The sequence below is a fragment of the Oryx dammah genome, unplaced genomic scaffold, assembly GCF_014754425.2.
Source record: "Oryx dammah isolate SB20612 unplaced genomic scaffold, SCBI_Odam_1.1 HiC_scaffold_28, whole genome shotgun sequence".
NCBI classification, from domain to species: Eukaryota; Metazoa; Chordata; class Mammalia; order Artiodactyla; family Bovidae; genus Oryx; species Oryx dammah.
This window is the reverse complement of record NW_024070212.1, coordinates 89,805,932-89,819,346: the sequence shown is the minus strand read 5'-3', so window position 1 is coordinate 89,819,346 and position 13,415 is coordinate 89,805,932. Positions and strand designations below refer to the sequence as shown.

At 50.8% G+C, this 13,415-nt stretch overlaps 1 protein-coding gene across 2 annotated transcripts in view; it reads right to left on the bottom strand.

Annotated features, from left to right (window-relative positions):
* Window positions 1-13,415, bottom strand: part of SSBP3 (single stranded DNA binding protein 3) — a 164,636-nt gene that overhangs the window by 42,646 nt on the left and 108,575 nt on the right. For both annotated transcript variants that reach the window (XM_040231075.1, XM_040231074.1), the window contains exon 5: window positions 5,593-5,682. In XM_040231075.1, coding sequence (XP_040087009.1) covers window positions 5,593-5,682 — 90 coding nt within the window. The remainder of the gene's footprint in view (window positions 1-5,592; window positions 5,683-13,415) is intronic.

Genomic DNA, 13,415 nt, shown 5'->3' with positions numbered 1-13,415 from the left:
CACCTCACTCCCCTTCTTAGGAACCTTCCATGTCTCCCCTTTGTCTTTAAGTCTGTGTGTCCATCCAGGCCTCCTGCCATCCCAAACTTGCCCTTTCACATCACACCCAGGCACACTGGCCCCTCCATGTAGTCAGTCCCGCCTCCTGCACCAGCCAGGCCAAGTGAGCCCACTGAGGGCAGGGTCCATGGCTGCCTCTTTGGTTTGCACTGCTCATGGCTGAGTGACTGGGAGGTCGCTGTGCCCTGAGGGACCACATCTGGTCAATGAGTTAAGGGGTGATCAACAAGCCCGGGCCAGGGCCCATGTGGTCCTAGCCTCAGTTTCACCAGCTGTCTAATGGGGATCTGGGCCCCAGCCACCAAGTTGTCCTCCCTAGCAGTGGGCTTTGAAAACCATAAAAACAAGGTGGTTTAATTTCCCCCCAAGTCTCCCCTAGTCGCAGACTTGCCAGAGTGGCCCTTCCTGTGGCCGCAGCTTTCCAGCAGGAGGAGACTCAGCTCACTCTGTGCTACCTGCTCCCCACTGGAAAGGAAGCCTGAAAACTAGGGAACCACTCGAGCTGCTGCCACCGGCATATTCTCATCTGCTGGACTCTGATCTTCCCTGGAAACACACCACCCCACCCCAAGGCTCACAGTCTCCCAGGCTCTCTGCTGGGTATCTAGTCTCTGCTTGGTTACCGCCAACATCAAGGAACTCACTACCTCACTGTAAAACCAGCAGGTGGTAGCAATGCCTTCCCTGCAGAGACGTCAAGTGGCCTCCCTCTTCTTTTCTAAGGAGGATTTGAGATCTACAGGCTGACCTCACAGAGGCAGAGCTTCAGGTACTTCAAGTCAGAGCCCTCCAGAGGCTGTGTGTTTCCCAGAGAAACCCCAACTATCCCCACGGCAGATAAGCAGAGACGTGTATCTGATACTCTCGACAGGCAAGGACCAAGGTTGTGTGTGCCTCTCTCCCTCTTATTTCTGGATCATGTCTCTGGTTCCTGGGCTACACACATCAAGTGCTGCTTCTCCTCTCTCCTCCTGTAACTGATGGGGAAGGTTCTATGGAACAGACCTTAACCTCCTTCCAAGGTGGCTGGGCTTGGCCTGAACAAATGAGGCCTCATTGGAACAGGCGACATCTTAGTCCCTACATGTCCACCTATCATGGTGGGAAGTATCTGGGGATGTTCAGAGCAGGTCAGGCTGAGATTTTGGTAAAGGGAGCTGGGTCTGCCAGAGCTGTCTTTTTCAGAGAAGGCATGGTCTTTAGGCCTGTGGCCTCTGCTGGCATTTGAATGGAGACACTGGCTACTTCTGAGAGAAGATGGCTGGAGTTTCTCTTTCTCCTTCCATTATTTTCCCCCCTTTTCTCTTGTTCTCTATTCTTTCTTCTCCTAGATAATCAGATTTGTATCCACATTAGGACCCTGAGTGCTATGGAAGAATTCGAGGATCAGGAACCAGGAAGCTGAGTTCAGGCTCTGATTACAGCCCTCAGTTGGTAACTCTGGGCAGGTCATTCACCTTTCTGAGTCTCACTTTCCCAACCAGCCACGCCTCCTCTGCAGAAACGCTGTGATTAAAATGAAAGTAAGCTGCATGGCCAAAACCACTACATAACTGAAAACAATTATTGGAATTTAAAACAAAACAAGAACAAAAACAGTCTGTACCCAATGCTCCCTTCTCCATGACCCCTCTGTCCTCCTGCAATTCCCCAGCTCTGGACCTAGAAACCCTCATTGGACGGTGCCTCCCTTCAAACCACCTTAGGGCCAAGGAGCTGGGGACCCACCCAAACCAGTGGGCCTGGCCAAAGCCAAGCTGAGTTTGCCAGATGTGCAGCCCAAGTGACTTAAGCTCCGTGGAGAGGGAAAAAAAAAAAGCCACTGCTTGATTATGTAAAATCCATCTGGATTCAAAGCAGAAAATTCAGTAAGAAGGGCCCTCAGAGACCATCTGGTCCACCCTGTTTCATCTACTGCGGAGGAAACTGCAGTCCAGAGACGGAAAGCAACTTGGCCGAAGTCACTCAGCAAGTGCATGGACAAGCAGGGGCTAGCACAGGTGTCCTAAGACTCCGGTCTTCTGTGTCCTCCGCGTTCCATGCCACCATCCCTGGACCACCCCCTAGTCTGGTCAGACTGCTGCATCTACAGCTGGGGGCTGGCTGGACTCCACTCCTAGAAATAAGAGTGACACAGACTCATTCTAAACATTCCCTGGGTCCTCAGCACACGCGAGGCGCTGGGGACACCAAGATGAAGGAGGTCTTTTTTATAAGAAACACACTGATTGAGAATATCCTTGCTAAGTTCTCCCATGACCTGGAGAACCCCACAATATTCCCCAGTAGTGGAACAGTGAGGTATGGTCAGGTCAGGTCTCAAACATCTCCCGGTCAGCCCTCAGCACCTCTCAGGCCCAGGACCACAGGCACTGTCCATCTCAGAAACCCCAACACGGAGTAAGGGAGAGCAAACAGATGGGACCTGAGGTGATGACGGCTAAGCCTTCTGATCCCAAGCGTGGCTTTGCAGCCTAGCAGTCAAAGGCCCAAGGAAGAAAGTTCCTTATGCTGCTATCTAAGGGACCAGGGGTAGGGGTGGAAAGCTGGTCTCTCCCACCCACCCTGGAGGCCCCAACTAAACTTAGCATCAACTAGGGTTGGAATTCTGACCAAAAAATGGGGCTGGCCACCTTGGGACAGGGTTTGACCAAAGATGATCAGCCAGACTAGGCTGGTTCCTCAGTGCAAAGACCCTCTGCCACTGAGCTGTCTGTCAGGCTGTGGTCAAGTAGGGGAAGAAGTTCAATTGTTGGCAGCAGATAAAACCTTCAATACCATCTCTATTTCCCTTCTAATATCAGAGTGACCGCCTGCAAGATGAGCGAGGGGCAGGGCCAGCCATCAATAGCTAATACTCCTGCTGTGCTGTGAGTTGGCCTGTTCTGGAAATGAGCAGCCACTACCTGCTTACAGAGAGATACCTTTTCCCCACAGCAGTGACCCAGCCTGAGTGATTCAGCACCCAGCCTGAGTGGTTCAGCATCCTGACCAGGGAGGACTTCATCAGCCTTCAACTGACTGATGGAGAAAGGATGCCCCTTCGGGTGAGGGTGGGGATGGGGGTCTAGCCAAAGTCACCAAGAAGCAGAGAGGTCGGGGCACACAGCCCCCTGCTCAACGATCCAGCAAGCTCTTGATGGTTCACCACGATTAAGGATCAAAGAAGACCTCAAGTCAAGGGTGGGGTGGGGGGAGGGGGTCCACAGCTACCTCTGTTGGATGGTACCTGTCAGTGGCTAAATCAGGACAGGAGTAAGTCTGGGTTTTCTGACCACACATCCCTGAAACGTCACAGGGGAGGGCATAAGAAATATAGATGTCTGGAATTAGGCCTTAACCATGGACCACTGTATCAAAGCAGGAAGCTGGGAGCTGCCCACATATTAAGCAGACCTCTCCTTGTCCCAGACTCAGGCCAAAAAAGAAGTCAGCGGCTTATTTAAAAAAAATCCAGCCGGCTGTTGTCCCCTTCTTCTTGCCACCGTGGCCTATACTGGGCACCCGGATGCCAGCAAGCAACCTCAACAGGGATGCATACAGATGGAGCGTGTATCTGGGTGGTCTCTGTCCACCAGACGGGAAAGCCACTTCTGCACCGTAGGAAGGGCAGCCACGGTATCTCTGGGGTAGCCTGGGAAAGAAGTTCCAACTGGAGAGAACACCATGGGAAAGACCACCGCCTGGCTGCAGGACACTGTCCTCAGTGGCTGGGAAGGTGGCTGCCCCTCAGCATGGACGACCCTGTCAGGCAGTGGCCCTTCAAGCTCCTGTCTTTCTTGGGTCCACGGATTTCCAAGGTTTTGAACATCTCACTCACTCTCGTAAGCCTGGCCCCTCTCCCCAGTGCCTGCGGCCTCTTGCCAAGCCCCACCCCAGGCAGTGCTTGGTCTGGTCTAACCTGGAGCCTATACTCCCGCTTCCATTTCTGAGACAAGGCCCCAATTTGGACCATATGCTAGGAACACAGACAAGACACATGTGTGGCCATCCAATACCGTAAGCTTCCATCCCTAAATCCCTATCACTTTTCTCACTGCCACTTTGGTGGGCAACCTGCTGTTTTCTGTTGAAGAACAGCCAAATTTCACTGATTTCCTTCTTGGCTGGTAAGCAGCATGTCCTAACCCTCCTCTCCTGAGAGCAAACATCAACTATAACGTGAAACCTTGCCAAGCAGACATGTCTTCCAGGTCACCTCCCACCCAGGGAGGAAAACCCCTTAATACCCCCAAGAGGCACCTGCCCCACTTTTGCTCAGATTCCTCCATTGCCAGGGAGCTTCCTGCGACCAGTGTCCCAGGCTGGATGCAAGCAGTGTGAAATTCTGGCTGTCACCAAGCCACAGTCTCCTCAGACTGTGTCTCCCTGGCCCCAGTTTTGAATTCTTGGGCTTCACAGAAAAATATCCACTTTCTTTTCTATATAACAGCTCTTTCTAGATTCTTATCTGGAAGAGCTAACCTTTCAAAGGCTGGCACCACTGACTCAATGAACATGAGTTTGAGCAAACTCCGGGAGATGGGAGGATGGGGAAGCCTGGTGAGCTGCGGCCCCTGCGGTCACAAACAGTTGGACAGGACGTGGTGGCTAAAGAACAACCACCAACCTTTCAAAAGGTGTGCAAACCTCAGGCAGATTCTCAAACCTGACTGAGGCGAGGTTTGAAAGCATGTCACCCCCAAGAGCTCCATCATAAAAGTTCCTTCCAGCCCCCACAGGCCAATTCCTCTCCAATGGCCTTTTCCAGTCCCAATATGGTTTCAATCAAATGAGTCCCCAGAGGGGATAACAGAGATGCAAGAGGCGGTGCAGAGGGTGTGGCGAGTGTACTCACCCAGCAAATCAGAAAGCTGTCTCCCCACACCCCACACCCGAGAGCCCAACAAGGTGTCTTTTGGAGAAGACCCGGCTCTCAACCCACATGAGCGCGGCTCCTGCCTCTGGCGGGCAGAGCATGGGCACAGATGCTTGTGGGACGCCTTCTGTGATCACACTCGGAAAAAATCAAGTGGTTAACCAGAGGGAAAGGATTCCCAGACCTGCCAGGATGGTGGGTTTTTTTGGGTTTTTAGATTATGCCTAAGGTTTGTAGTTTGGGCAGGCAAAGTAAACAATGACAAAGACAGCAGCAACAAGACAGAAACAAAGGACAGTTTACTTGTTTTGTTTAAAAAGGCCTTTTGTTAAAAGACAGCTCTGCACCGGTCTTGGAAGCAGCCCCACCTCCTCCCGACCAGGGGCGGGCTGTGTCGTGAGCGCGAAGCTGGTGTGAAGAAAACAAACTCCAGCAGAAGTGACACAGCACAAGCCGGAGGTGCCTGCTCTCCAGCTTTCTCTGCTCCCCTCCTTGGTTTTTGGAAGGGGTGGCGAGAGGGATGGGAAGGGGAAGGTTTGAACCAGCATGAAGCAACTGTATTTAGACCATGGCAAACTGAGCTGCTACTGACTTCTCTCTCTCTCCCTCCCTCCCACCTGCCCGGGGCCTGGCCTGGAGTGAAAGGAGCACAGGGCCGAGGGCCCAGCACGTACCTGAAAGAAACCCGGAGGGATGGGGCCTCCCGGCATGCCATCGTTGGGGGGAATGTTGCCAAGCACGGGGCTTGGGGCGGCTGCTGCACTCTGCGGAGACAGGAGGGTGGAAAGTAAGGCTGCACCCACGTAGATAGACGCGAGTTCTCACTCCCAGCCCCCTCCACCCTCTCCACCCATGTCCTCCAAAGACCCGCCACCCACCCAAAACACCAGCACCTTCCCAGGACTGTCACTCAGTGGGTAAGAGATGAGCTCTCTGAGCCTACGCTTCCTCATCGCTAAACCGCACAGACAGAGGGGCCTCGTGGCTACAGTCCACGGGGTTGCAGAATCGGACAAGACTGAGCCACAAGCCACGACCACCACCACCACCACCAGGACGGGGGGACAGTGCCCACCACGGGTGTGCACACACCCTTCCAAGCAGCAGTAGCTGTTAGTGAGCCCCGGCTCCCCACTCAGTTGCTTTAGTTCTGAAGAAACCTCCGCAGGGCAGGCGGGGTGCCTCATGAATGGGGGTGCCCTCGCCAAGATGCTGGCATGCTGTACAGAGCAGATCAATGAACGTCCACGGCTTAGTGAATCTACAGACAGACCAGCTGGGAAAGGCCCGGCAGATGTGAGAGGCGGGCAGGCATGTCGCTGGCCCCATCAGGGTCCTGGATGCCACAGAGGAGGTGGGCTGCACTGCCATTGCTTTTTCTTTCAAATGCCGCTCTTCCGGCATCTACCTGGTACATCTGCCTCAACAAATGCATCCCAGGGGTGAACAGACGTTGCTCTCCCCAGCCTGGCCTCCTTCCAGACAATCTGTGTCCCACCTGTTCACATGGCCAGCGTGTCTGTGCCTGGCCCCGTGCTCACATGGGCAGGTGAAGCTGAGAGAGAAGACCCTGGGCCTGACTGCCCACCTGGGCCTGTGCTCTGCTCCCCGCCACACTCTACACCTCCCAGGGCTGCTCCCGCAGGAAGCCCAGATCCAGCCTCGAAGGTGACCAAACCCCACCAGGACTGAGCCTCTGAGACACAATCGCCAACTGTCCTCCTGGGGACTCTGACTGGTCCTCCGGGACGACAATGAGCCCCTCGGGGTCAGAAACAGAACACTCTTCTGTTAAGATTGCAGCCTGCTGTCACCACTTCCAAGTCACTTCTCCTGCCCTTTCCTCAGCTACAAAACAGGACCCAGAACTCCTAACTCCCAGGGAAGGGAATGAGGGACTGTATGAATCCCCCAAACACACCACATGCAGCAAGAAAACAGACAGCCCTGGGAACCAATGCATTGGGGTTCAAACACTGGTTGCCTGTCCTAACGGGGGGCGGCCATGGCAAGCCACTCAGCTTTTGGCACCAGGTTCTGGTAGCGGTGGGCCTACCTGCTTCTAAGCGCTGGGGAGGATTAAGCAATGGGATGGGCTGTTTTGTAACCCAGGGAAGCTGGTAATCTGGAAGTAAGGAGGACTCAGGAGGCCCACAGTAGCTGTTTCAACAGACCCCAGGTAAACAGGAATAGCGTGGGATGGGGCTGGCTTCTCTGGCCCAACATTCCAAAATGATTCGGTGTACAGAAGCAAACTTCTCTGTAAAGAGAGTCTGCCAACTATCCTGTAATGTGTTAAAATACCCCCAAAATATCAGGTTCTCCCCTTTCTACCTCCTTCGTTGGAGGAGAAGCCAGCCCTGGTTGAGCCCCCCGCCTCTGGTATTATCTAGGATGAGGGCTGCCTGGGGGAATACGCTAGGTTATCCATTAGCTGCACTGTTTGTTTGCGGTTGGTTGTTCTGCGAAAATGCAACTTTTCATGATGTACAGCCAACAATTACTCCGCAGCAGCAGCAGAAAAAAAATTTTTTTTAATTTTAAATGGGGTGAGGTAAACATCCTTCTATACTGTCTTCAAGTTCTTTCACAGATTGGTTTTACACTTAACTCTTTAATCGTTCAGCAACTTATTTTGGTAAAGAACATAGATTTTACTCCTCAAATGGTCAACCAGCTTGATATAAGTTTTCCACTCATTTGAAATCAGAGACAAAAATTCTTACAAAGGCATGGGATGGTTTTTGAGCTTTTAAAAAATTCTGTCCTAATTCTTTCCATTCTAATGATCAGAGTTTTACAATGTATTTTATTATCTTCAATTCTTTAGTGGAAGTTTTCTTATTTATTTTTATCTACTTATCCTACCAAACTTCTATCGTTTATACAAGTCATCTTCCTACCAAAATGAAAAAATTCTTATGTAATTTGGAGGAAAACTGACACCTTTCCAAAACAGAAGTACCCTCTTAGGAGGTGATCGTTCTCAAATTACTCATATTTTCGTTCACGTCCACCAGTCAAGCAAGGAGGGTGGGTTGACGACGCTGATCAGAAAGGCAGGCAAGGGCAGGTGATACATTTGGGAAAACCAAAATCCTCTCTTGCCCTGATTAAATGTTTTATTCAAAAAATGTGACACTGACTTGTTCTCAGGGTGAAGATGGAAAAGATGGTGCTCCTGACGATGGCATGAGAAAGACTGAGTCGGTGGCCCAGCCCTGGGCAGGGTGGATGGCAGAGGCTATCTGGCCTGATGCTCAGAACAAGCCAGCTACTTTCACACCAGCTCTCCCTGAACCCCCAGGTGGCCTTCCAAGGCAGACACAGGCACCCTTACATTACAGATGAGAAAACAAGTGTCTGTGTGGAGAGCAGACTGAAGGTGGCCTTTTTATCCCCTCAGAGAGTCCAGATCTACTGTCCCACAGCCTTCAGCTCAGAAACAACACGTGGCTTTTAAAGAAAGATTTGGAAAGCTTCAGCAACTTGGTTCTTTAAATTAGCATTATTCATTTAATATAAAATACTCTCTTATCATAGGACACAGCAGAGTAGAAAGAAAATTAGTCACTGTTTTCTGTTAAATAATATCATATGCACCTCTCCTCCTGTCATTAAATGGTCAAAGAAAACATGATTTTTTAATGAGACTAATATCATTATTCAACTAATTTAATTAACAGGGCATTACATCAGTGTTTGCTAACTTAGTAGTTACAAAATGGTATCTCTGATCTCTTTGGTATTTTAACTTAATCTTTTGGATCACTAACCTTTTTAAATGGTTTACACTGGCCATTTAGTAAAACAAATGACTAGTCATTCATGTCTTTTGCTATTTAGGTATTTGACGACTTTCCTCAGTGATATACATGAGCTCTTTATACATTAAGGATATAACATATAGATAGCTTATCATTTAAAAGAAAAAAAAAACAACAACTTTTAAATGAAAACTTGAACCAGGTACATGACTTACAAGGCTCCCCTGACACCAAAATCTCTTTTTCCTACAAGATTTGGAATCCATGGTCCTTTGACTGTTAGGGATGGAAAACCCACAGTTCTAGGAGGAGGAGAGTATAATTCTTTGACATTTGGGTGGAGATGGACATTTGCTACCCTCCAGTGAAAGGAAGGCCATGTGAGTGGTGGCTCAGGTGTCAGGAAGCTGGGGTGATAACTTACCCTTTATAGGCTCTTTCAGCTGCAAAATTAAGTAGCTCTGCAGTATTTAACTCTGTGTCTTAAAGTATGACAGTTACTGCCATTCTTTGATTTTGAGGCAAACATGAACTTATAATACAAAACTTTCAAAAGGGCAGAAAAGGACAAAAAATGAAAGCAGCAACCAGGGTCACAGGGAGACAAGAGGGTTAAGAAATCATTCTTACACACAAAACCCAATCCAAGGGACCTCACCCCACATCTATCAACGTGACGCTGTCCTCACCCCCACACCTCACAGCACCTTTACCCATCTCTAAGATCCAGCACAATGTGAGGCATACAGCAGGTGTTCAATAAACAATTACAACTTTTATTGTTCAAAGACCTGCTCAAATCTGGCCATCTGGAGCCAGGCCTTTCCGGACTGCTAGGAATAGGCCTCTCCCTGTGGTTTCCAACTTGGAGTTAGAACTCCATTAAAGCACTCAGCAAAGTGTCTCATGTGAGTTTTCTCTAAAAACACAAAACCAAAACCCCCTGACATTCATAGAGGCCTACAGCACGTTGGGGCTATAGTAGGTGCCCAGGAACTCTTCCATCGGAGTAGGAAAGGAAGGAGTCAGGAGCCAGAGACCTCCCGCATGGGCTCGGGTAAGTCCCTGCTTGCCCTGGGCCTCTGTTGAGTGAAGTGTCAAATGACGGAGTTAGAGAAGATGACTTCTGGAGCTCTTCTTCCAAAGTACTCTCCCAACCCAGTCCATACACCTAGCAGGAGCGGGGATCAGAAAACAGCAGCTCCTAAATTTTAGGAAGGCAGACCCTAAATTTTAACTTTTCCCATTCATTACAGAACTCTTAGGACTTCCGGTGCAGTGGTGGTGCAGTGGTTAAGAATGCGCCTGCCAGTGCTGGGAACATGGGTTTCATCCCTGGCCTGGGAAGATCCCACAAGCCGCAGGGCAATGAAGCCTGTGCCACAACTATCAAAGTCCAAGCTCTAGAGCCTGTGCTCCTCAACAAGAGAAGCCATCACAATGAGAAGCAACTAGAGAGTAACCTCCACTCGCTGCAACTAGAGAAAGCCTGTGCACAATGACGAAGACCCACCTAAGACTAAATAAGTATTTTAAAAAAAGAATCAGATCAAAAAAAGAACTCTTAAGAGGTCAAAACTTCACCACCACCTACAAACCTATTGATTGTCAAAGCCTGGAGATAACAGCTAGCTCATGACATCTGGGCTCTCCCCTGCATCAATTGCAACCCACAACAGCACCCCCACCAACCTTTATCCATATATGCATACGTGCACACATGGACTAAAAAAGGCAGAATCAAATTGGGCATGCAGTTTGGCAACTCATGCTTTTTTTTAACTAACTAAAAATTCTTTTCCAAACAGAAAACAGGCCTTGCACTGAGTGGTGTGGCCCACTGCAGCCAGCTGCCTCCTCCAAGCCTCCGGGATCTAGTCCACTTGGAAAGCCTGAGGTGCCTTCAGACATCTGCCTGAAGCTGTAAAAGTTCCCCTCCCTGCGAAGTATTTTATTTTTGTTCACAGCCAGCGAGCCTTCCAAGGAGGGCTCATTCTACAATGTTCACCCTCAAGAGTAGGGTTTCTTTTTGACCTCAGGATGGCTACACAGCCACCAGGGCTTAGGGGTTCACTGCGGCCCCTCAGCTCTGTTCATGTGCTCTGGATGCCACTCCACCAAACCCCGTTGTCAACAGCAAGGAGAGACCTGGACACTACCCCTGTCCCAGGGTAAGCACATTCTACCCCCCACCCTTACCCCTGGTAGAGATGCAGGGTTCAAACCTGCAGCCTTGGGATCTGAGACAGCGAGGAGCCTTGAAAGCTGTGCAAGGGAACCTGGGCTTGCCGCTCAAGGCAACAGGGAAGAGATCTCAGCAGAAGAGCAAGCAGCTCAGGACAGTTGAGAATCCTACCTGACACCTCTTAGCCCATGCCAGGCATCCCAGTGCACGCCTGACAAACTCACCCAACACCACCAGAGTACCCAAGGCTCCACAAATGAACAGACTTGGCAAGTTCTCGATGTGGGCCCTTTCCTCAATCCGTAGCAAGGAGTCCCATGCAACTCAAGGAACAGGGTCAGTCAACAGGGACCAAGAGACAAGCTCCCAGGAGCCTCCCACTTCACATCTTGTCGTATCCTGTGGTAGGTGACATTCATGCTTCCTTCAAGAAGCAGAGCCTGGTGGGGGGGGGGGGTGTTCCCTACAAGACAGGACCTTCTAGCCTTACCCTGAGACCCCCAGTTAGCCTCACCCACAAACTAGCATGGAATCCCCCACCCACTTTTAACTCTCTTTAAAAAAAATTGTTCTATGCACAGGAAGCTCCTGGAAAACAGAATAAAAACACACTCAGAGTGAACGGCGGGACTCCTGCCAGGTCAGCCAACCCCTCCTGACTGATTTACAAGGCTGCAAAAATGGAACTTTGTTCTGCAAATCCCCTCCCTCCTCGCCCCACCCAATACTCAGGCGTGTAGCAGCACGGGGCCCACATGTGAAACCACCAAGTACAGCCTTCCTTGACTGAAACTCAACACAGGCCACGTGGCCAAGCACCCAGGACACCAGGGGTATGTGGTGTATGGCGGTGTGCTCACAGCTCGGCAGCGGAGGACACTTGTGGGGGACAGGGGCACTCCAGCTCTGAGAAATGAAGGCCTGTGAGAGAAGTTCATATTCCAGGGAGGGAGGTATGTTTACACAGGTGTCATCAGGTCAGAGGGTTCAACATTCTGTGCAAAATACAGAAATCACAATTCAAAACACAACATTCTCTGCAAAATATAGGAGTGACCTGGGACCCTCTGGGCCAAGGTTCCTTAGTTCAGTTCAGTTGCTCAGTCATGTCCAACTCTTTGCAACCCCATGGACTGCAGCACGCCAGGCCTCCCTGTCCATTGAGTCAGTGATGCCATCCAACCATCTCATCCTCTGTCGTCCCCTTCTCCTCCCGCCTTCCATCTTTCCCAGCATCAGGGTCTTTTCCAATGAGTCAGCTCTTCCCATCAGGTGGCCAAAGTACTGGGAGTTTCAGCTCCAGCTTCAGTCCTTCCAATGAATATTCAGGACTGATTTCCTTTAGGATGGACTGGTTGGATCCCCTTGCAGTCCAAGGGACTCTCAAGAGTCTTCTCCAACACCACAGTTCAAAAGCATCAATTTTTTGGTGCTCAGCTTTCTTTATAGTCCAGCTCTCACATCCATACATGACTACTGAAAAAACCATAGCCTTGACTAGATGGACCTTTGTTGGCAATGTAATGTCGCTGCTTTTTTCCCCCAAGTTTCCTAGAAGGAATTTTAGCAGCATCAAGGCTATAGCTAAGGGAATGGAGAGAATCTCATCACCCAAACAGAAAGGCCAAGACAGAGAGAAGTGGGGCAGCAAAAGCGGAAGGTACAGGAAGCGGCCTCTCGGTTTTATGTGCAGACCACAGAAGAGAATCCATCTGGGAACAGAGGTTCTAATTCTGCAGCTTGGAAAAACACACAGAGCTGTTGCTATGTGAAGAGACAGAACCGGCTGGCGTTAAAAATAGGTTTGGATGACACAGGGGAGTGAGCAACACAGGATCCCTGCCTCCAAACGGCCAGGGGGCCGTCACGTGTGGAGAGGAATGGACGTGCTCACCCGTTGCTGCTGAGGGATGGCCCTGGGTCCAGGGGCAGATGCTCTGAGCTGCCGAAAGCTTCTCCAGATCCGAGCATCAGAGTGGAGAGCCTCTGGGAGCGGTGGGCCACGTCACCTCGGGGTGGCTCAGCGGGGACAGGGTGCGAGCGCACTCAGGATCAGAGGGTGTGGGTTTCGTCTCTGCTTAGCCACAACAGAGCCATGGGGACTGCCTCAGCCTCCCCTCTAAAAAGGGGGGAGCTACGTTATCCAGCACCACGTGGCATTTCCTGGGGATTATTAGGAGACAGAAGAGCCCCAGATGGAGGGTCCTGGGATCGGGGTTCCAGGGCCAGCTCTAAACCACCTGCTGTGTGACTCGGGTGAGCCTTCTTGCCCCCCAGGCCTCTGCTCAGTTCCAAGTGAGGTGGCTGAGATCCTGTTGCTACAGTGAACCAAGCGGCATCACACTGAGCTCTCGGCCACACAAACTGAGAAAGGGCGACAAAGGCCCCGGCTCGCACGGTCAGGCCGTCAGGCCCAGGTGAGGGCTATCTTGACACCAGAGCTTCTTCCCTAACATCCCCATCTCATTTCTATCTCCTGAAAAGTGAGGATGGATGCAGGAATGCAGAGAGAACAGGCAGAGAGTAGCAAATGCCTTTTCATCCT